The sequence below is a fragment of the Ictidomys tridecemlineatus genome, chromosome 2 (genome assembly GCF_052094955.1).
Source record: "Ictidomys tridecemlineatus isolate mIctTri1 chromosome 2, mIctTri1.hap1, whole genome shotgun sequence".
Classification (NCBI taxonomy): Eukaryota; Metazoa; Chordata; class Mammalia; order Rodentia; family Sciuridae; genus Ictidomys; species Ictidomys tridecemlineatus.
This window is the reverse complement of record NC_135478.1, coordinates 39,339,978-39,361,887: the sequence shown is the minus strand read 5'-3', so window position 1 is coordinate 39,361,887 and position 21,910 is coordinate 39,339,978. Positions and strand designations below refer to the sequence as shown.

Here is a 21,910-nt window from a genome sequence, read left to right as displayed (position 1 = left end):
CTTAATAGAGTGTCAGGGTAATTCTTCTGGGGAGGAGTGCTGGGGGTTGAACCCAGCATTTCTCATATGCTAAGAACATACTATGGTGAGGTACATCCCCAGCTGTAGGATTAAAAAAAAAAAATATTTTAACCATGCAATGTCTTCTGTTATGTATAGTTTTAAAAAATATTTCCTCAATATCTCCACACACAGGCAGACATAAGCATGCTGTTTAACATATTGGAAATTCAAATATAATTCTTGCCTAAAGAAGGGAAACTTATTCTCCAATTCCTGCTTAACTGAGAGGCCATTTTATCTGCTGACCTCCAAAAACATGGAGATGAACGTGGTAGACAGACTGTCCCCTCTGCACCTTCATTTACCACCATTTAATAACCCTTCTTTGGTCCTTGACCAGCAGCACATTTCTTGCCACCAGTCATTAAATGTCCATGAAGAATTTTATCCACTTCTTCTACTGCAGAAATCTGGACTATATGTGAGATTTTAATTTGTATTCAGTTGGAGTACAAAAAAATGTGTTGGTGCTTGAGGGGAAATGTCATGGAAAACAAGACACTGGCCATCCTCAAAAATGAATTTGGCTCAGATTTCCTTGCGAATGATCTTTCTGAAGATGCTGTTGTCGCCAGGCTGGGTGACCTGAGCTTTGGTGATCTCATCCTTCCCATGCTGCTAAAAACTGCTTTGACATTGTATTTTGTTTGAGTTGGTAACGTTTGCAGTTGTGGGGGATTGAACCCCGCTCTTCACATATGCCAGGCACTGTTCTACTGCTGCAGTGGTACACCCCCAGCCCAAGTAGAAAAAAAAAAATAATGGGCACTTAGATTATTCTGGTTATTTAAATTCCAGTTTACAGAGGATCTTGGGACATTATTATTATTATTTTTTTCTACCTTCAGTTATCCATTCTCCCAAGTAATGTAAGTCCAGCTTCCTGTATTACAAGGACATAGCTCTGGGCAGAACATGTACACTAAGGTCCTTGTTCCTTCCATCTGGCTATTTATAAGTAGGTAGCTTCTTTTGTCATCCTCATTATCTGAAGAGCTTCCTGCTGATCTAAATGGTGCAGTGCCAGCCCCCAAGGAGAGCATGGTGTCAGGTTGAGTCTGAGGTTTTATGTTGTCTTCAGTTGAAGTGTATTTCAGTATTTGTAGAGCAAAAAAGTAGGTAGCTTGATCTTCTCAGGAAGTCATGGCACTGGGGTAACTCCTGGAGAAGGAAATAGAACATAGAGCTCACAAAAGAAATTAAACACTAATAATCACATCATTGTGTTGAGTGTGCTGCTGTCAAAATGTAAGCCATGATTTCTTTTTTAAAATCTCCCTTTCTCTCTCCCTCTGCCCTTCTCTCTCTCCCCGCTTTCCTCCCTACCTTTTTTTCCATAGAGTCTTGCTGTGTTGCCCAGGCTGGCCTCAAACTCCTGGGTTTAAGCAATCCTCCTGCCTCAGCCTCCTACCTCCTTTGCCCCCCAGTAGCTCTAGTCCCAGCTCTAAACAGTTTGGTCCTAGCTGTAATTTTTTTTTAAAAAGTAGCAAGTATGAAAGGAAGACCTAAAAGTTATAGAACTGTCTTATCATTTACCGTTTTTACAATCTGTCCATGAGTGAATGATATTTGGTATCGTCTCAGGAAATATGATGCAATAAAAATAACTGGGCTCAAGAAATCCTTAAGCCCTGAGCTTGAACTGTATTTGGTATTGATTGGGAAATCCTATTATCTCCCATCAATTAACATTTAAAAACAAGATCTTCTTTTCTTTTGTAGCTGAGCAGATTGTCTCCCTTCTGTGCTTTGTAAACACACATGAATGCCGGAAGGCAGAAACAGTGTGTCACAAAAAAACAGCCAACTTTGTTTCCTTTTATATTCTTAACCAGCTTTGAAAACAAATGTCTGGTATTTGCCAATATATAATCAAGAATGAAGAATTAAAAAAAAAAATTAAGAGGTACATGTCCTTTGACTTGGCAAGTCCGTGCTTGAAATTTAACCTACATATAGATTAAGATGTGCCCTCAGTGGGGCTGGGGATGTGGCTCAAGAGGCAGTGCACTCGCCGGGCATGCATGCGGCCCGGGTTCGATCCTCAGCACCACATACAAACAAAGATGTTGTGTCCGCCGAAAACTAAAAAATAAATATTAAAAAAAAAAGATGTGCCCTCAAAATAAGTGAAAAGCAGTTATTGCTTTATTTATGGTATTAAAATGCTATGAATAACCTAAATATCCCACCGTAGAAGATAATTGGTTGCATTTTGGAAATCGATATTATAAAATTTAATATGGGGAATTTTTTTTTAAAAAGTATTTTCCAATGTGGAAAGACGTTCTTATTATTAGTAAAAATTCGGGCCATGGGGCTTGGGGAATAGCTCACTAGTAAAGGGCTTTCCAGCATAGGCAAGGCTTTGGATTGCTTTCCTCAGCACCATAGACAAAACAAACAGCAAACAAAACAAATCATAAAGCAGTCTGATTAGAGGTTTCATAATCTAAGACAAATTATAGGATATTCCAGCCTGAGTTAAACTTCTGGCTGTTCAACCAATAGCTCTGAGAAAGGGCGCATGACTTAATCTGCCTGGATCCCAGTATTTTCAGTGTGAAATGGGTTAATAATCATACTTACCTCAGAGGATCAATTTGTGGATTAAATGATGTAAATCTTTTACATATTTTTTGCTTCTAGGGATTGAACCCAGGGACACTTAACCATTGGACCATGTCCCCAGCCCTTTTTGAGACAGGATCTCACCAAGTTGCTTAGAGCCTTGCTAAGATTGCTGAGGCTGTCCTTGAATTTGCCATCCTCTTGCTTTGGCCTCCTGAGTCACTGGGATTATAGGCATGTGCCACTGTACCTGGCCACATGTAAAACTTTTAGAAGAGTACCTGGCACACAAACATATGATTATTAGTTACTATTGTCCGTAGTACATTGCAACACCATGGGGGGGAGGGTTCTTTTACTTCAAACAGCAGATGTAAGCATTGTCTAGTTTAAATAAGAAAAGTTTCTTTTTTGGTACCAGGGATTGAACCCAGGGGCACTTAACTACTGAGCCACATCCCCAGCCCTTTTTTATATTTTATTTGGAGACAGGTCTCAGTGAGTTGCTTAGGGCCTTGTTAAGTTGCTGGGGCTGGCTTTGAACACAGTCTTTCTACCTTGGCCTCCCAAATTGCTGGTATTACCAACATATGCCACTGTGCCTGGCTAGCAAGTGGTTTTTGTAAGAAGGGTAGTTACTGGTAGCTCTCAGAAGCCAAAAACAATAGGCAAATCAGTTTCTCTTTGGTTAAGGGAGAGTGCCTGTCATATGCCCAACTAGAATCCCTCAGAATTAACTACAGAATTAACTACCCACAGAATTAACTACATGGAAGGTGGTCTTTTCCCAAATTGCAGGGTGCTTCTTCAAGAATAGCTCTGATTTCTTCATGAGGATGATCTTATTAGTTTAGAAAATAGAGCATTTTAAAGGAAATATTGAGCTTTTAATTTTTTAAAAAAATTTGTTTTATTTTTAGTGTACCACTGCACCCGGTTTTATATAGTATTTTGACAATTATTTTTATCCCAGCATCTGTGTCCTGCCATAATTTGATACTCCTCTGTGTCTGGTGGACAGAAAACACAGGAGTGAGAGAGTCTGATCTAGTGGAAAGGAATTTCAATTGGCAGTTAAGAAATAAGAATTTGGGGTCTGGCCCCACAGTTTGCCATATCACTTCACCTTTTTGCAATTTAGTATCATCTACAGAATGAAATGGTTGATCAAGATTTGCTTGTATAATACAATACCCTTTAACTACCTGGGGTTAATAATTGTCATCTGTAGAATAGACTACTGGCATTACAGCCTTTTCTACCTTATTCTCTGAAATTATTTGATATTTTCAGGTAGATACATTCAGTTTACAAAAATTTGACAAAGCACTTCTAACAAAGCATTTCAATTGAGTCCAATGTTTCTCCTCATTTTAATATTAATAAAAATTCCAAGCTGGGAACAGTGGTGCATTCCTGTAGTCCTAGTGATTTGGGAGGCTGAGGCAGGAGGATTCCAAGTTTGAAGTCAGCTCTAGCAACTTAGGAAGATGCTGTCTTAAAAAAAAAAAACAAAATGACTGGGGATGAGGCTCAGTGGTAAAGTGCCTTGGGTTCAGTCTTCAATACCAAAAATCCAACCGATTGACCAACCAGCCATCTAGCCAACCAACAAAACCCTCCTTATTTGGCATTGCTTATTTAAAAAGTAACCTGTTTTTATGACCAAGAAAGCAGGAAACAAACCATGTGATCAAAATACCATTGGAATTTCTGTTGTTATTTTTGGATTCCATTGTAATGAACTGAACCAGAACAAACTGGTGATTAAATTCAACCAGTGATAATTTTTAAAGGTTTTTTTTATTCCCTCACGGTGCTGGGATGGAACCTGGGGCCTTTTAAGTACCAGGCAAATGCTTACCACTGAGCTACTCCCTCCTAAATTTTATACAGCTTTTATGTATAACTTTTTCTACTTTTTTTTTTTTTTTTTGCACCTGCAATTGAACCCTAGGGCCCTTAACCACTGAGCCATGTCCCCAGCCCCCCTCCTTTTTTCTTTTCTTTTTTTTTTCTTTTAGAGACAGGGCCTTGCTAAGTCCTTAGGGCCTCACTAAGTTGCTGAGATTCATCTTGAACTTGGAATCCTCCCTCCTCATCCTGTGGAGTGGCTGGGATTACTAGTGTGCACCACTGTGTCTGGCTTCTGTAGAACTCTTTTTCTTTTTTCAGAGCTGTTACCTTCATTGTGGGAATTAATCCTTGTTATTATAGTTATCTCTTTTTTTTTTTCTGCTTGTTTACAGTTATAACTTTCTATGGAAAGTAAGGAATCGGCTCTAATGATTAAACACGTATCTTATTTCTTCTGCAATAAAAGAGAATGCCAGTATTTTACTCACGGACTATTTCAAATATTTACGTGATTTAAGAAGATTATTTGACTCGACACATTTTCTTTTCTTTTCTTGGGGAGTGGGGGGGGGAGTACAACTGGGATTGAATCCAAGACACTGTACCACTGAACTACATCCCCAGCTCTTTTTACTTTTTGTTTTGAGACTGGGTCTTGCTAAATTTGTCCAGGCTGACCTCAAACTTGTGATCCTTCTACTTCAACCTTGCTTCTCTTGCCTCAGAGTTGCTGGCATTGCAGACATGAGCCCCACCACATCCCACAACTCAACGCTTTTTCTTTGGCCACACCACATTTGCGTAGACCTCCAGCCCTTGATCCCTCTCAGTTCCCGTTTATACATGTGTGGTGCTGATGACAAATGGCATACCTCTGGAGCTCAGCTGGCACACTGACAGAGCTACCTGAAGGAGGTCGGCATTTTCCTCTTGGCTGAGTGTCCTCGGTTGGCTAATGCAGACTTGCAGATGCAGGTTTCTAACCTCATGGGGAGTTGTGGGAACAGAACAGCAGGATCTAAGGGCAGAACATGGAGAACATTGTCCTACTCACCTGATAGCTTACTTCTCTCTTCCTCTGGCTATGTAGTCCTGGTTTAGTCTCCCTCCAAAATCCCTTCAGCATTTCCTGAATTCAGCCTTTTCCTTATGATTCCTTGGCCCTGTCTGCTGCAGCTCCTGTTCTTATTTCTATTCCTGCACACCCAGCATTCCTAGGAAGAAGTGATTGAATTTGGTCACACTCTCCTGTTTACGGCTCTGGGTTGCCTATTATCCTCAGAGTGGAGTTCAGCAGATACTTCATGTTCCCATACCTTCCAGGCTTTTCCCCACCGTCTGCATTGCGTTTTGGCTCCCAGGCTTGGAGGTTCTTTAAACTTTCCCTATCTATGTTTTGGATCTGGAGGCTCACATGCCCTGTAATTCCTTTCTTTCATTTTTTGGTCAGGGAATCCCCTTTTTCTCTAAGGCTTGACTCTCTAGGTCTTTGTAGAGGGAACAAGGTCCTCGGAGCTGTTGTAATGTTTCGTCTTATGTCATTATAATTGTACACACCTGTTGGTTTGCTGAACTGTGGTTAAGGGCCGACTTTTATAATCAGCATATATTTAATACATTTGACGTGATTTGGTTTATTCCCTTTATTGATAAGTCATTGAAGTCACTGTACTGAAAAGGGGGCACTGGTTGCATTTATTGCAGACAAGCTTTCTTGGTGCATCATCTGTACTTGCCCTGTCCGACAGAGCAGCTGCAAGGCCATTTGTGGCTTACTTGGATTGTGATTAGTTTGAATCGAAATGAGCTTCAAGTGTATAATGCACACCAATTTGGAAGACTAAGTATGAAAAAAAAAAAGGTGGAAAATGGTAATATTAATAACGTTTTTACCTGACAGAATGATAATATATTAGTAAAGTACGTTTTTTATTGATTTCTTTTGAGTGTGTGTGTGTGTGTGTGTGTGTGTGTGTGTGTGTTTGCATGTTGGGGATTGACCCCAGGGATTTATGTATGCTAAGCAAATGAAATGCTCTGCCACTGAGCTATCCCCCAAGGTTTTTGGTTCTTTTTTTTTTTTTTGGTACTGGGGATTGAACTCAGGGGCACTCAACCACTGAGCCACATCCCCAGCCCTATTTTGTATTTTATTTAGAAACAGGGTCTCATTGAGTTGCTTAGTGCCTCGATGTTGTTAAGGTTGGCTTTGAACTCGTGATCCTCCTGCCTCAGCCTACTGAGCCGCTGGGATTACAGATGTACACCACCACACCTGGCCCCCAAGTTTTTCTTTTAGCTTTTTTTTTTTCATAGCTAGTGGGATATTTAAACTTCTAGATGTGGCTCTCATTATATTTCTGTTGGATTTCTGTTCTTACTTTTAGACTGTTCTTTTTTCCATTCCATATCTATGATTTCAAAAATGAAACAAGTTTTTTTTTTTTTTTGGTACCAGGGAATGAATCCAGGGGGTGCTTAACAATGGAGCCATATCCCTACCCCTTTTTTAAATTTTTAAACAGAGTATCGCTAAATCGCTTAGGGCCTTGCCAAGTTGCTGAGGATGACTTTGAACTTTCGATCCTCCTGCCTCAGCCTCCCTGGTTGCTGGGATTACAGGCATGTACCACTCAGCCCAGTGAGGAAACACTTTTAATTGATTAGCCTTTTGCAGTTCATTCAGTAGGTTTATTGTAGTCATTAATTTTACCTCTTCTAGCCTTGATCCCATGTTCCCATGAACAAAACATGTTTTTGACCGGCTTTCAAATCCTGTAGACAGGATGCCATTTGCTTCTGGTCCAAAAAAGCGGGGACATGTTAGTTTCCTGCTCAGCTGCTGCCCATGCACAATGCAGGGCATGTGAGGACTGGCAGGCTGTCCTCATGAGAAGTGCAGGTCAGTGATACATGGAGCCAGAGCTTAGTAAGGGTCATAGCACACAGTGACAGTGTGCTTCCTGTTCTCAGCAAGGCAACAGCTGCACTGTGATTCTTGGCAGCAGACACACGATGGGTCACCCTGTGGTACCCTGGGTGTTTGCAAGTCTAACATAATACAAAGATGGGCCAACATGCACTCTCCTGGAGAGATGTAAAATAAGCAAAATCTCCTCCATTCCTCTGATTTACACCTTCCCTTCCCTTCTGGCCCTCCACATATAAGGGACACTGGGGGAACTGAGTCCTGCTGGGAGGAATGAGCCTTTCCCATAAGTCACGGATTGGCCAGTTCTTGAGTAATCATACTGATGATTTGTAACAGGCTCTTGGAAGGCCATTTGAAATAAAAGCTGGATTATCAAATTCAGATGGAAGAAAGATTTTTGAAAACATTTTTATTTGGAAATAATTGGAAGCTTACATAATAATTACAAGGATAGAAATGAGGAATTTCCCATATATCCTTTCTATAGATTTAGCTATTGGTAACATTTTATCCAGTTTGCTCTGCCGTTTGTTCTTATTTATATGCAGATATAACACAATATGATAGCTTTCCCTATATTATATAAGTTGCATTTATACCATAGCCCTTTTCCTCTCAATATTTTAATCTGTGTTTTCTAGAATTAAAGGTATTATTTTATATAACATCAGTTCCGTTACCAATTGTGGTAATTTTAACATTAATGTAATGCTTGTGTCTAATTTATGGCTTGTATTCTAATTTTATCAGTCGATCCAAAAATGTCCTTCGTATTTTTTTTTCTGTATCAAACATCCAGTCTAGAATTACATATGCGTTTAGTTGTCTTGTCTCTATATTCTTTAATCTGGAATCGTTTCTCAGCTTTAATTTTTTAATTTTTTAAAAATTTTGAGATGTTGACATTTTCATGGAGCTTTTTTTAAAAAACTCATTAAAATGCTAGGTGAAATTCATTTTTGTTATCTTTTGGTTAGTAGGAAAATTGTTTGCAGGGCCTTAAATGCCAAACATAGATTTTTGACTTTCTACAAAATTAAAAGTTTGTATCCAGCCAAACCAAATCAATGAAACGCAAATCTCAACAAAATCCATAAGCATTTGCAATGAATAGAACAGACCAAAGGTTAGTACCAAAAGTTCTTTTTAAGGCAATAATAAAAAGAGCAGCATACTAAAAAGACCAAACCCAGGATCTGGACAGTGCTCAGGAGAACAAATAATAATAGCCTATAATATAAAAAACTCCTAGGCCATTCCAGGGAATGCAGATCAAAGCTTTGGGGCCTTCATTAATTTTCAAAAGATTGATTAAATTATTGGTAGGGATTCTCCGCTGTAGGCAAGAGTGTAGGGGAAGGGTTATTCTCTAATCTTGCTGAGACATTGTACATCAATGCAAACTTTATGAGGGAGTATTAAATTAGGAAGCATACGTCAAAGCTTAAAATAGCAGTGACCTCCGAGTCATGACTTCTGTCTCAGGTTAATTGTGAGGGAATTGTGCATTATAGTTGAGAGATTTTTATTATAGTTCCCCCCACACCTCTCCCTGGTACTAGGGATCCAACTCAAGGCTTTGTTTGTGCTAGGCAAGCTCTACCACTGAGCTATATCCCCAGCTCTTTTTATTTTATTTTATTTTACTCATTCACTTCTAAAAGGAGGGAAGACTTGTTTTGACTCGTGGTTTCAGAGATTTCAGGGCATGGTCACTTGGTTCCATTGTTTCCAGGACCAGTGGTGAGGTTCACCATGGCAGAACAAAAGTGCTCACCTCATGGAGGCCAGAAAGCAAAGAGAGAATTCTTTTTATTTTATTTTGGAACTGGGTCTTGCTAAATTGCCCAGGGTGACCTTGAACTTGTGATCCTCCTGCCTTGGCCTACTGAGATGCTGGGATTATATCGAGACTGGGATTATAGCCAGAGGCTGTGCCACCATGCCCAGGAGGGCATGTCTTTTTAAGAAAGCATGCATTTTAGTGCTAGGTTACAGCTCAGTGGTAGAGCACTTGCCTAGCATACATGAGGTCCTATATTTGATTCCTAGCACCACAAAACAAAACGACAAAACATGCTTTTTAGATAGTGGAAGAGTACCTACTTGTATCAAAAATGGTTAAGATTAAAGAAATGTTTCTTTTAATAAGGACCGACCCTTTTTTGGTTTAATGTGAGTTGATTTTCAGTATAGTAAATCGTTCAGTTTTACAGTTAGAAGGAGGTACATCTGGGTGTTGGCCCAGGACGGGGTTGAGTACAGTAATAAGTTCAACAAGTCTGATGTTGGTCAACAGCCCCAAAGGGTGAGGAGTAGTCTTTGAATTTGGTAGAGATGGGATTGTTTGAGGGGAAAAAAATGCTATTTAGAGACTACCCTGGCACCAGGAAGAACAGGGTGAGGGCTATTTTCTCAGTGGAAGTTTGAGATCCCAGTGGCTACAAAGGCAGTAAGGGGAAATGCCGAATGACTCTGAGAGAAGGTGAGGAAGCTCAGCTGAATCTGGTGGCTGACTGTGTGTGGAGGATAAAGGACACTGGAAGAGTCAATCACCGGCTCCTCAGCAGAAGTGTAACTGGCTGGAAGGAGCTGTCATTTTGAGAGTGTTGTGAGGAGATGGGTCTCAGAGTCTGGTTTGCTATGATGATGATGATGATGGTGGTAGTATGTGTATGTATTGTTGTAATGATGAGGCTCTAGGTGATTTTTTGGGGAAGACTGGTGTTTGAGAAGAGTTTTGCTGGTGATGTGGATTTCGTGAGAACCAAAGCTGAGGATCGGATGCTTAGAAACTGAGTTGGGTGAGGACTGAAAAGGAGCCTTGGTCAAAAGGGGTCCATCAGTGGCCTCCTTGGAGAGGGGAGCATTAGAGAGTCTGAGAACTCTGTGCAACTGGACAACGAAGGATACTAGAGCACGGTTACAGTTGTCCTTGTGTGACTTTTTAGTTACACTCCAGCCCTTTTTGTTTTTTATTTTGAGGCAGGATCTTGCTGAATTGCTGAGACTGTCCTTGAATTTTACAGTCCTCCCTCAGCCTCCCAAGTTGCTGGGATTGCAGGTGCTCACCACTGTGCCTGGCTTACTTGTGTGACCTTCTTTTCAAGAGAAGCTACTCTTTCGTTGTAACGTGTCCAGGCTTTCTTTTGCCACTTTCCAAGCCATTTGTCCACAGCTTCTATCTTCATCTATTAGTCCCCTACCCTATTATCGTAGGATGCGTAACCCATCTCACTCATTATCCTTCTCCTGCCTCAGCATTCCCCTTTCCACCCCACATCTACCTTTCCTTTGTCACAGGAAGAAAGATACTCTTTTGCTATAAAAGTTATTCATTTCTCCAGGAAAGCTTCTCCCTTCCTTCCTTCTAGCAAACTCCCACAGGTTCATTTATATCTGCCCCCATCTCCACCTCCCTGTTCCTTTCCACTTTGGGCTACAGACTGAGGTTTGAGGAAATATCAGAGATTTCATTACGGGCAGAGTCAGAGGGAATTTAGGACTCATTCTCTGAAGGATTAGTCAGCTTTCTGGTTGCTTTGACAAAATACCTGAGCTAAATCAACTTAAATGAGGAAAGGTTTATTTTGGCTTATGGCTTCAGTCCATGGTCACTTGCCGTATTGTTTCTGGGCCTGTGGTGAGGCAGGACATCAGAGGAGGGAGTGTGTGGCGGAGGTGAAGCTGCTTACCCCATGGCATCTGGGAAGCAGAGAGAGAGGAAGTGCCTGTGTACCCTTCCAGGGCATGTCACGAGTGACCTACTTCCTCCATGTAGGCGCCCCCCCCCCCCCCTCAATAGCTAGGAGCTGGAGAACCAAGCCTTTACAGGATCCTTTTGGGGACATTCCAGTTTCACGCTGACATTAAGCATTTAAATTTTTACCCAGGCTAGTTTTCAAAATAAGCAAGAAGATAAGCAGTAGTTTTACACTAAGCAGTAGTTTTCAACTGGTGGAATCCCAAGGGAAAGGAACGGCCCTTCTGTTTGAACCAAAGCAGCTCTTTCCAATTCAGAGTCAGAATCCATTTGGGTCAAGTGTTTTGTAGTCTTAAGAAAAGTGAGTCTTTGCTCAAACTAGCCAAATTTTTCCTCTTTGGTGTCCATTTCCTCAAAACTAAAGTAAGGAAAAGGCCTCTAAGCAAAATTTTCTTTCTTAGGAGGATGACAGAATTTTGTATTCCTGTTGATTTTTTAAAAAAATTTTTATACCGAGAATTGAATTCAGGGACGCTCGATTACCGAGCCATATCCTGAGCCATATTTTGTATTTTACTTAGAGACAGGGTCTCACTGAGATGCTTAGTGCTGAGTCTGACTTTGAACTTGTGATCCTCCCGCGTCAGTCTCCCAAGCTGCTGGAATTATAGTCTTGTACCACAGCGCTGGCTATTAGTTTTCTTATATTATTATGAGAATGAAATGTGTCAGCACTTCAATAACTGGTGTGTTGATTTCTACTTAGAATAGTATATTAAAAGCTGGAGTATAATAGTGGCAGAGTACTTGCCTTTCATGTACCAGGCCCTAGATTTGATTCCTAGAACTGTGAAAGAAAAAAAAAAAGTGCATTAAAATCAAGATGGCCCATCACACTTTGGAATAAATGATCATATTTTTAGCTAAGGAAAAAGAAAGGTGATTCATCGGCTTTAAAATCAAGCATGGCATCCATTTCCATGAGTTCTCCACTGAATGTTAACACCTCAATTAAGAGTGTTTTATATTATATGGTGAAGACTCTGAAGGGATTAATACAATTCCTTTCATAGTTTGCCACTAAAAAGAGATTAAAACTTTTTTACAGGGCAAAAATAATCTTAAATAAAATTATTTCTGCAAATAACTGACACAAAATTTTTGACCTAGTTGTTTTCAGAATGAGGCCTGTCCCCCAAAGGCTTCAGACTGACCTTCAGGAAAATTTTACATAGTCTCCAGGAACAAAATGACCTGGCAAACATTCTACCGAAGGAGAATTCTAATTTTGGGGTATGTTTTAGAAAGTGATGAAGCTAAGTATTGTGTAGTCAAAAGTAAAATAATAAATTTGTACATTAACTTTTTCTAATTTAATTTTATGCATTTTAATTTTGCTCTGTTTTTCGTTTTTTGAACATTCATTTTGTTTTTGCATACATGTACTTTTTTGATGTATATTATTTATGTTCTTAGAAACAGTTTAAGCAATTTATACATGATACGGTGTTGTCGGTTTTTCAGTTTAGATGGATCCATTAGATTATTTAGGGAGGCATATTATAAGAGTCTTTCTCTTTTGAAAATGAGTCTTATTTTGTCTTATATATATAAAAAATATATATTTTTATATATGTCTTATTATGTATATGTAGCAGCCTCCTGAGCCACTGGGATTACATGCATGCGCCACCGCGCCTGGCTGGAGTACATATCTTTTATGAATTCCTTTGTTTCTTCAATAAAAAATTGTTACAAAATGGAGGGATTATAAAAAACATTGTGAGGAGTGGGAGTGAGGCTCAATGGCAGAGTGCCTGCCTAGTATGAGACAGGCTGTGGGTTCAATCACCAGCACACAGATACACAAATTGTGTATATTTATGCTGTACAATATGATGTTTTGACGTATGTATGTTAATCAGCTTACTCTAAGGGAAAAGTTTATTTTGGCTCATGGATTCAGAGATTGATATCCACGATCTCTTGGCCATGTTGCTTTGGGCTTGTGGCAGCATAGTTCATCGTGGTGGTTGTACGTGATAGAGTAGGCCTGTTCGCCTCGTGGCAGCTGGGAGTTGAAAGAAAAGAGACAGGAAGAGACCAGGGTCCCAGTGTACCCTTCAAGGGCATGCCCCAATGACCTAACTTCCTTTCACTAGATCCTACCTCCTAAAGGTTCTATCACCTCCCAAAACCACCACCGGCTGGTTGACCAAGTCTTTGACACATGAGCCTTTGGGGGACACTTACCAAGCCTATTGTGAATAGATTAAATCAAGCTCATACATCCATCACCTCACATGCTTATCATTTTGTTGTATTGAGAATATTTAAAATCAGTTCTTGGTAGTTTCCAAGTATATATTATTATTAAGTGTACTTACCCCATACTTTATGATAAATCTTCAGAACATATTTTTTCCTGTGTAACTTTGTAACCTTTAACCAATATCACCACCCATCCTTCTTTTTTTAATTAGTTCTTTTTAAAAAATATTTGTTTTGTAGTTATAGATGAATGCAATATTTTTATTTTATTTTTTATGTGGTGCTGAGGATTGAACCCCGTGCCTCATGCATGCTAGGTGAGTGCTCTACCTCTGAGCCACAACCCCAGCCCCTCCACCCATCCTTCTAACCTGCATCCTAAGTCCTTGGTAACTATCATTCTACTCTCTGCTTTTTTGGAGAGTTTGCTACTTTTATGCTATTTTATTTATTTTATTTTTTGGTCCTGGGTATTAAACTCAGGGGTGCTTTACCACTAAATCCGAAGTCAGCAAAGTAGTTGAGGCTGGCCTTGAACTTGAGATCCTCTTGCCTCAGCTTTCTGAGTTGCTAGAATTATAGGTATGTACCACATGCCAAGCTGGGGTTTCTTTTCTTCTTTTCTTTTCTTTTTTTTTTTGGTGTTGAGATTTGAACCCAGGGCTTCATTCATGTTAGGCAAGTGCTCTGTCATTGAGCTGCATCTCCAGCCTGTTTAATTTAATTTGAGGTCTGTTCTCTCTAAATGCTCAGGCTGGCCTGAACTTTCCATCCTCTTGCCTCAGCCTCATGAGTAGCTAGAATTCCAGGCCTGTGCAAGCTTTGTCCATTCCATTTCTCACTTTTGAGAAATCTTTATGATGGTTACCATAATGGCTGCGCTAATTTATATTCCCGCCAACAGTGGACAAGGTTTCCCTTTTCTCCAAGTCCTGGACACCACTTAATCTTTCCTTTTATTTATAATAGGCCACCCAAACAGCTGTGAGGTGATGTCTAATTTTAGTTTTGATGATTGGTGATGTTGAACTTTTTTAAAATTTATGTATCTGTTTGCTTTTTTCATGCCTTTTGAAAAATGTTTATTCAGGTTGATTACCCATTTTTAATTGGATTATTATTTATTGATTTCCTTCTATATTCCTTAAATTCTTTGTCACATTTATAGTTTGCAAATGTTTTCTCCTATTATGTAGATTGTTTCTTCATTGTGTTGATTTTTCCCCTTTCTGTGCCCAGAGCTTCTCAGGTTGGTGCAATCCCGTTTGTCTCTGTTGTGTTGCTTGTGCTTTTGGGTTCAATCCAAAAAAACTTTGCCAAGACCAATGTTGAGAAGCTTTCCCCTTGCTGGGTGTGGTGGCATACGCCAGTAATCACAGTGACTGGGGAGGCTGAGGCAGGAAGATTGCAAGTTCAAGGCCAGCCTCAGCAACTTAGTGAGACCCTGTTTCAAAATAAAAATAAAAAGGAATGGGAATTTGGTTCAGTGTTAAAGCACTCCTGAGTTTAATCCCCAGTAGAAAACCAAACCAAACCAAAACAACAACAACAACAAAAGGAAGCTTTCCCTTATGTTTCCTTCTAGTAATATTTTTACAATCTCGGGTCATTTGTTTTAATTTATTTGAGCTGATTTTTTTTTTGTACATACTGTGAGATAAATGTCTAATTTCATTCTTCTGCATTTGGAAATTTAGTTGTTCCAACACCATTTATTGAAGAAACTGTCTTTTCCCCATTGTGTGTTCTTGGCATCTTTGTTGAAAATCAGTCAAGTGTAAATGCATGGATTTATTTCCAGGTTCTCACTTTCCTTCTTTTTATTTCCTTCCCCACCCCACCTCACCCCACCCCCCTTTTTCTTTTGTGGTGGTAGGGATCTCACATACTCTAAGCTAATGCTTTTACCACTGAACTCCAGTCCCAGTCCCCATTTCTAGGTTCCCTATTGGTCTGTGTGTTTGTATCAAGTCATTTTGATTAACTTGGAAGTGGATTGCTTTGTGGTTTCTTTTTTTAGGGTGCTGGAGATGAAACCTCAGGGAATTGGGTATGGTAGACAAACTCTGTGCCACTGAGCTAAAGTTCAGCCCCTGATGTAGATTTTTAAATCGGGAAGTATGTGATGCCTTCAATTTTTTCTCTCTTTTTTTTTTTTGCTCAAGGTTGTTATTACTATTTACATCTTTTATTTCTGTATCAATTTTAGAATTGCTCTTTCTATTTGTGTGAAGAATGTCTTTGAAATTTTGGTAATGATTACCTTGAATCTGTAATTCACTTATTTTTTTTTTTGGTGATATCAGAGATTGAACCCAGAGCCTTGTGCATGCAAGGCAAGCACTCTACCAACTGAGCTATGTCCCCAGCCCCCATTTTAATGATATCAATTCTTCCAATATTTGAACACAAGCTATCCTTTTTTAAAATTTTATTTCTTTTAGTTGTACACAATACCTTTGTTTTATTTATTTATTTTATGTGGTGCTGAGGATCGCACCCAGGGCCTCGCATGCTCTAGGGCTCTACCGCTGAGCCACACCTCCAGCCCACAAGATATTCTTTTATTGATTGATTTCTTCTTCACTTTCATAAATGTTTTATAGTTTTCCATATACATATCTTTTATCTCCTCAGTTAAGTTTTCCCTTGTTATTTCTTTTTATCCATTGGTTGTTGAAGGACATGTTGTTTAATTTTTACATATCCAAACTTTCTCCTGTTATTGGTTTCTAGTTTTATATCATTGTGGTGGGAAAAGACCCTTGGAATGATTTCATCCTTTCTGAATTTGTTAAGGTTTGCTTTGTATCCTAATATGTGATCTCTCCCGGAGAAAATTCCACCTGTGCTTGAGAAGAATCTGTATTCTGTTGCTGTTTGATGTGATACTGTGTCTATGTGTGTTGGTTCCATTTGGTCGAAAATGTAGTTCAAGTCCAGTGTTTTCTCATTGATTTTTCTGTCTAGATGATCTATCCATCATTGAAAGTGTAGTATTGAAACTCTTATTGTTGTGCTGTGATCTGTAATCTTTCTACCCTTTCAGATCTGTTGCTTGTTTTATGTATCTATGTGCTTCAATGTTGAGCACATATATTTATAATTGTTATATCCTGATAAATTGACCCTTATCATTATATTAATGCCTTTTTGTTCTCTTTATAGTTTTTGTCATAAAGTCTACTTTGTCTGGAATGGGGTACAGCTACGCCTGCTTTTTAAGCACATTTGGAAGCTCCCCATTCTTTGGCATTTAACCCTCTTACTTCCTTGAGAATTATTCTTTTTATGTAGTGCTGGGGCATTGGGTCGTTGGGCATGCCAGCCAAGTATTCCATCACTGAGCTATAGCTGAGGTCTCTGTTACCCCTGTTCAAAAAATTTGGAAAGTTGTCCAGGCTGGACTTAGATATGATCCTCCTGCCCCAGCAGCCCAAGGAGCTGGGATTTAGGTGGATTTCACTGCACCCAGTTCTGAAAATGCTTTTGTTTAGGTATCTGAGGTTAAGCTCCCCAGAAGCCAACTCTGAGACAAAGATTTAGTATAGGTAGTTTATTTGAGCTGAAAGTAGAGGAGTTGGAAAGTAAGACAGAGGAAACCTGTACAATAAACGTGGTTAATTACTAAGCCAGATTTCACTGTGGGCAATGACAATTAGTTATATGAGGGGGATATACTAACTTCTTCAGGTTTGGTAGAGTGCTTACCTTGCAGGCAAAGGCCCTTGGTTTGATTCCCCAGCACCACCGCGCCCCCACCGCTGCCCCCCAAATCACAACAAAACAAATATTCTTTTGTTTCATCTCCCTTTAAAACAGGTAAGGATCTGGCATGATGGCGCACACCTGAAATCCCAGTAACTTGGGAGGCTAAGACGGGAGGATCACTTGTGAGGGGTACATAGGTGGCAGAGTAAGTTACAGTGAGAGGAAAAGCCTTTAGGTAGAGAAATGGAGCCACTGGCCAGGAGCTGTGGTACACAGAGAATGCAGGTGGTACTACCAGTATCCTGAACCCCAGGATTCCAATTGAGCATGGTTTGATGACAGGAGCACTGTGTTCTTCAGGGTAGATTGACCTGTGCCCACCACCTAGAAGAGATTTCTTAATAATCTTTAGTTCTAGCCAGGCATCGTGGTATATGCCTGTAATCCCAGTGACTCGGCAGGCTGAGGAGACCCTGTCTCAAAATAAAACGGGCTGGGGATGTGACTCAGTGGTTAAGCCCGCCAGGTTTAATTCCTGGTACTGAAACCAAAGCAAACCAAACCCAACCAAGACAAAACAAATAATCTGGGCTGGGGATATAGCTCAGTTGGTAGAGTGCTTACCTTGCATGCAAAGGCCCTAGGTTTGATTTCCCCCGCCCCATCCCCCCAATCACGAAAACACAAATAATCTTTTGTTCCATCTCCCTTTAAAACAGGTGAGGAGCTGGCATGGTGGCACACACCTGTAATCCCAGTGACTTGGGAGGCTAAGACAGGGGATCACAAATTCCAGGCCAGCCTATCAGTAATTTAGAGAGGCCCTAAGCAAATTAGTGAGACCCTATCTCAAAATTAAAAATAAAAAGGGCTGGGGATGTGGCTCAGTCGCCAAGTACCTCTGGGTTCAATCCCCAGTATCAAGAAAAAGAAAAAAAAAGAAATATGAAATATATACTTGTAGGTGCTTTAGAATTTGAGTCAATCATTCTTGACTTTTGAACCCTTGGCTCTGCCTTGTTGGATGAGTGAAGTTTAATGAAACAGTATTTAATCTCTCTAAGTCTTGGTTTCCTTATCTGTAAAATGGGATTACAAATTAATACTTTTATGGGATTGTTTGAGGATTAAATGAGATAATTTTGAGAGATGGACAAAATTTGGGTAGAGAAGATAACAAGATGGTGGGAGAGGGTAAGGTCAATGGTAGTTCACTAAAATTGAAGTAAGACAACAGAACAAAGGTAGGAAAGTATGTTTGGGGGCTAAATCGTGGAGGACATTAACTGAATCCCGAGCTAAAAACAGTCTTGGGACTGCTGCAGAAACAATGAGATTTTGGTGTGTCTCAGGCTGAGGGAATGGACCTCAGTCTTTACACTGTAATGATATTTGTGGCCAACTGAGCATTCCATAGGACTTAGAACTAAATCTTGAGGGAATGTGGTTTTCCATACCTCTGAACCACAGATCTACAAATCCTAGATCAATGTCTAGGACTGTAGAGAATAGAGAACTCTCTTGGTATGGTGGAGAATTTTTTTTTTTTTTAAAGAGAGAGAGAGAGAAAGAATGCATTTTAATATTTATTTTTTAACTTTCGGCAGACACAACAACTTTGTGTGTCTGCGGCCCAGGATCGAACCTGGGCCGCACGCATGCCAGGCGAGCGCGCTACGGCTTGAGCCACATCCCGAGCCCATGATGGAGAATTTGTTAATGTGGAAACATAAGAACTTGACCCTCTCATTAGCAGACTTGTTGCTACAAATTTCTGTTTTTTGTTTTTTTTAAAGTTTCAGTTCTTCAAATACACATTATTTGAATACATTAGCTCCTTGCCCACTTTTAGTGTTGGATAGGAAGGCTAATTACAAGTATGAGAAAACATCCATCCTAAAGGGTTCAGAAATTCCCTTTTGAGGATTCATTAGGCAACCTAAGGGATTGAAGGGAGGTTTTGTGAGAGAGAACCTTCTGTTTTCTAGTGGGGAGTGCTTGTGGTTTTCCAACTGAATTCTTACACATACATGTTGTTCCTTTGGTCTCGTCTTAAGCTGCTCATGTTTCCCACCTGGAGAATGTGTCAGAGGAAGAAATGAACAGACTCCTGGGAATAGTGTTGGATGTGGAATATCTCTTTACCTGCGTCCACAAGGAGGAAGATGCAGATACCAAACAAGTTTATTTCTATCTATTCAAGGTGAGATCTCAACATTTTAAATGGCTTTTCTTCTCCCTTCTTTTCCACACATGCTCAGTCTCCACATGCCAGGCTGTGGGTGTGGAGACTCTCAGCTTATGGTATATTTTTCCCTCGGGGCTTGCACAGCATGCCGTGGATTCTCTCAAATGACCTGCCATGCCTTGGATGCATCACTCTCCTTGAGCTTCTTCATGCTTCTAGGCAAAATTACGCATCTTGATTTGCATAGGCTTATAGATTTCTTTCCGTCCACCCAACACATATTTATTGCACACCTGCTCTGTGCCTGGCACCAGTGTAGCATGAGGGATAGATCCGTGGTGGAGACTGTGTCCTTATGGAGGTTATTCAGCAGGGGAGGCAGACTGTTGAGGAGTCAATAATGTATTTTCCGGTGGTGCTAAGTGCTGCGAAGAGAAACAAAATATAGGGTAAGTGAAATCAGAATGGAAAGAACGGTGGTGGGCAGGGGGCCTGCCAGCGAGGAAGGCAGTTAGGAAATCCTCTCTGAGGAGATGGCATCTGAGTAGAAATGGAGCAGGAGTGAGGAGCCACTGGTGCCAGGGCGAGAGCTCCCGGGCAGAAAGGAGAGTAGACATCTGCCCACTGGGTGAGAGTGTTGTGGTGTAGGAACAGCACGGAGGCCACTTGGGGAGAGAAGGAAATGGGAGGGGCCCCAAGTCTGTTTCTTAGGCTTCAAGGGAAGGAATCAAGACTTTCCAAATGGGCCTTGGCACCTTCCCACTGTGACATGTGTCTTGATGACGCTAGTCACCCATCACAGCCGCCGCTCCCCATAGTTGCCTCTCCCTGGTCCTTCCTCAGCTCCACTTGGTTACAGCCATTCCCATCCCACAGATGGAGGTCTCCTCAGGCTGCTTCTCGGAGTCAGGACTTACAGGTGTGGGAGGGAAACTGGTGGCAAGATGGGTAGAAAGACTTCAGGGTGCTGAAAATAGATTTATAAAGGAGGTCGCCAGAAGGATAATTAAAACAACACACCTGCTGTAGAGGGTATTGTAGTCTAGATTATCTTATGTAACCCTTAGGAGAATGTTAAAAAAATAGCATCCAGAATTTACCGTCTGGAAAAGTTTGCCTCTCTTTTCGATCTATCTATCTATCTATCTATCTATCTATCTATCTATCTATCTATCTATCTATCTATCTATCTATCTATGGTGCTGGGGCTCCAACCCAGCACCTCTCATTTGTCAGGCAAGCTCTCTGAGCTGCATTGGCAGCACTCTATATTTATATAAGGATAATTAAATTTTCTAATAAGTTTCTTCTTTTGCCTTGGCTGCTAGGAATCCCAGTACAATTTCTTTACCCAATTCTTACAGCTTTTTTTTCTTTGAACTTATTTGCTCATAATTTTCCTGTCTCTTGTTAACTTTTATTTTTTATTGTACTAATGGAATTTTTTGGGGGGGCGGGTGGTAAGACAGCAGAAGGTGTTAAAGGGAAAGCTATATTGCGAGTTGGGATTTAACTCCAGAGTTGAGAGAATGAACTGAATTCCCACAGCTTTAGCAGGCACTAGGCCACTCCAGGTGACAGTTTGTTGACATGGTCATGAGGCCTGAGTCATCTAGATTGAACCTTGGCAGCTTCTTACTATTTAGAGCTTCTTTGGAAAAAGATCTTAGTGGAAGGAAAGCAAGGTCTGCATGACGGCAGCTATGATTTGTCTTGGAACTCAGCTCCCTGGCAGCTCCCCGCTGCCCTGCTGGAAGAGAAGGTGGTGTCAGGGTTCCATTCTGTCAGCCTCCTGGGTTTATAACCAACACAACGAGCCAGAAACATTGTTCGGCTTTGAAGTTATTTTTTTCCCCTTCCGTCTTTCAATAATAGTGCACATATAATTGCCTGTAGAAATTCAATCCAAAATAATCCCCATCTCTATGTTTTTTAATAACTTTATTTATTTATTTATTTTTATGTGGTGCTGAGGATTGAACCCAGGGCCTTGCATGTGCGAGGCGTGTGCTCTACTGCTGAGCCATAACCCACCCCCTCCGTCTCTATTTACAGGGGGATATGACTCAGTGCCCCAGTGTCCCCGAGTTCAATCCCTGGTACCCTACACCCCCTCCCCCCAAAAATCAGCACCCACTCTAATGCAGTCATTGTTTGGACAGAGGAGTTAGAAATGATCCATTCCTTAACTTTTGAAAGGCAGTTTCTGTGTCTCATGTGTCAATAATTCAGTTAAAATGTCTTGTATGTTTTAGCAGCATTTAAAAACTTCAATTTTAGATGCTGAAAATAAACTCAATGGATAGCTGTGTCCTACAACTGAAGCATGCCTCCATGCCTGTAGATGTTGTTCTGGGGACCTGGGTATTAAAAAAAACCCTTGCTCCTTCAGTGTAATGACAGAATAACCTTGATGTTATTCTGCTTTGGTTTCCTCATCTGTAAATACAGATAACAGGATCACCTACCTCAAAAGGTATTATGAAATCATGGGCGGTGGCATGTGCCTGTAATGTCGGTTACTCTGGAGGTTGAAGCAGGAGGATTGCTTTATTCCAGGAGGTTCAAGGCCAGCCAGTCCGGGTGATAGAGAATCTCACAAACAAAACCAAAA

At 40.5% G+C, this 21,910-nt stretch overlaps 1 protein-coding gene, 1 long non-coding RNA gene and 1 pseudogene across 3 annotated transcripts in view; 1 reads left to right on the top strand and 2 right to left on the bottom strand.

Moving 5' to 3' along the window:
- The window catches only part of Kat2b (lysine acetyltransferase 2B), a 106,037-nt gene that overhangs the window by 34,138 nt on the left and 49,989 nt on the right, over positions 1–21,910 (top strand). For both annotated transcript variants that reach the window (XM_078038305.1, XM_078038306.1), the window contains exon 3: positions 19,166–19,311. In XM_078038305.1, the coding sequence (XP_077894431.1) occupies positions 19,166–19,311 (146 nt within the window). The remainder of the gene's footprint in view (positions 1–19,165; positions 19,312–21,910) is intronic.
- LOC101960518 (adenosine 5'-monophosphoramidase HINT1 pseudogene) lies at positions 281–7,357 on the bottom strand (annotated as a pseudogene).
- Positions 19,275–21,880, bottom strand: LOC144375057 (uncharacterized). The gene is made up of 2 exons (XR_013434411.1): positions 21,765–21,880; positions 19,275–19,721 (listed from the first exon to the last, which is right to left on the bottom strand). It is a non-coding gene; the product is annotated as an uncharacterized LOC144375057 (long non-coding RNA).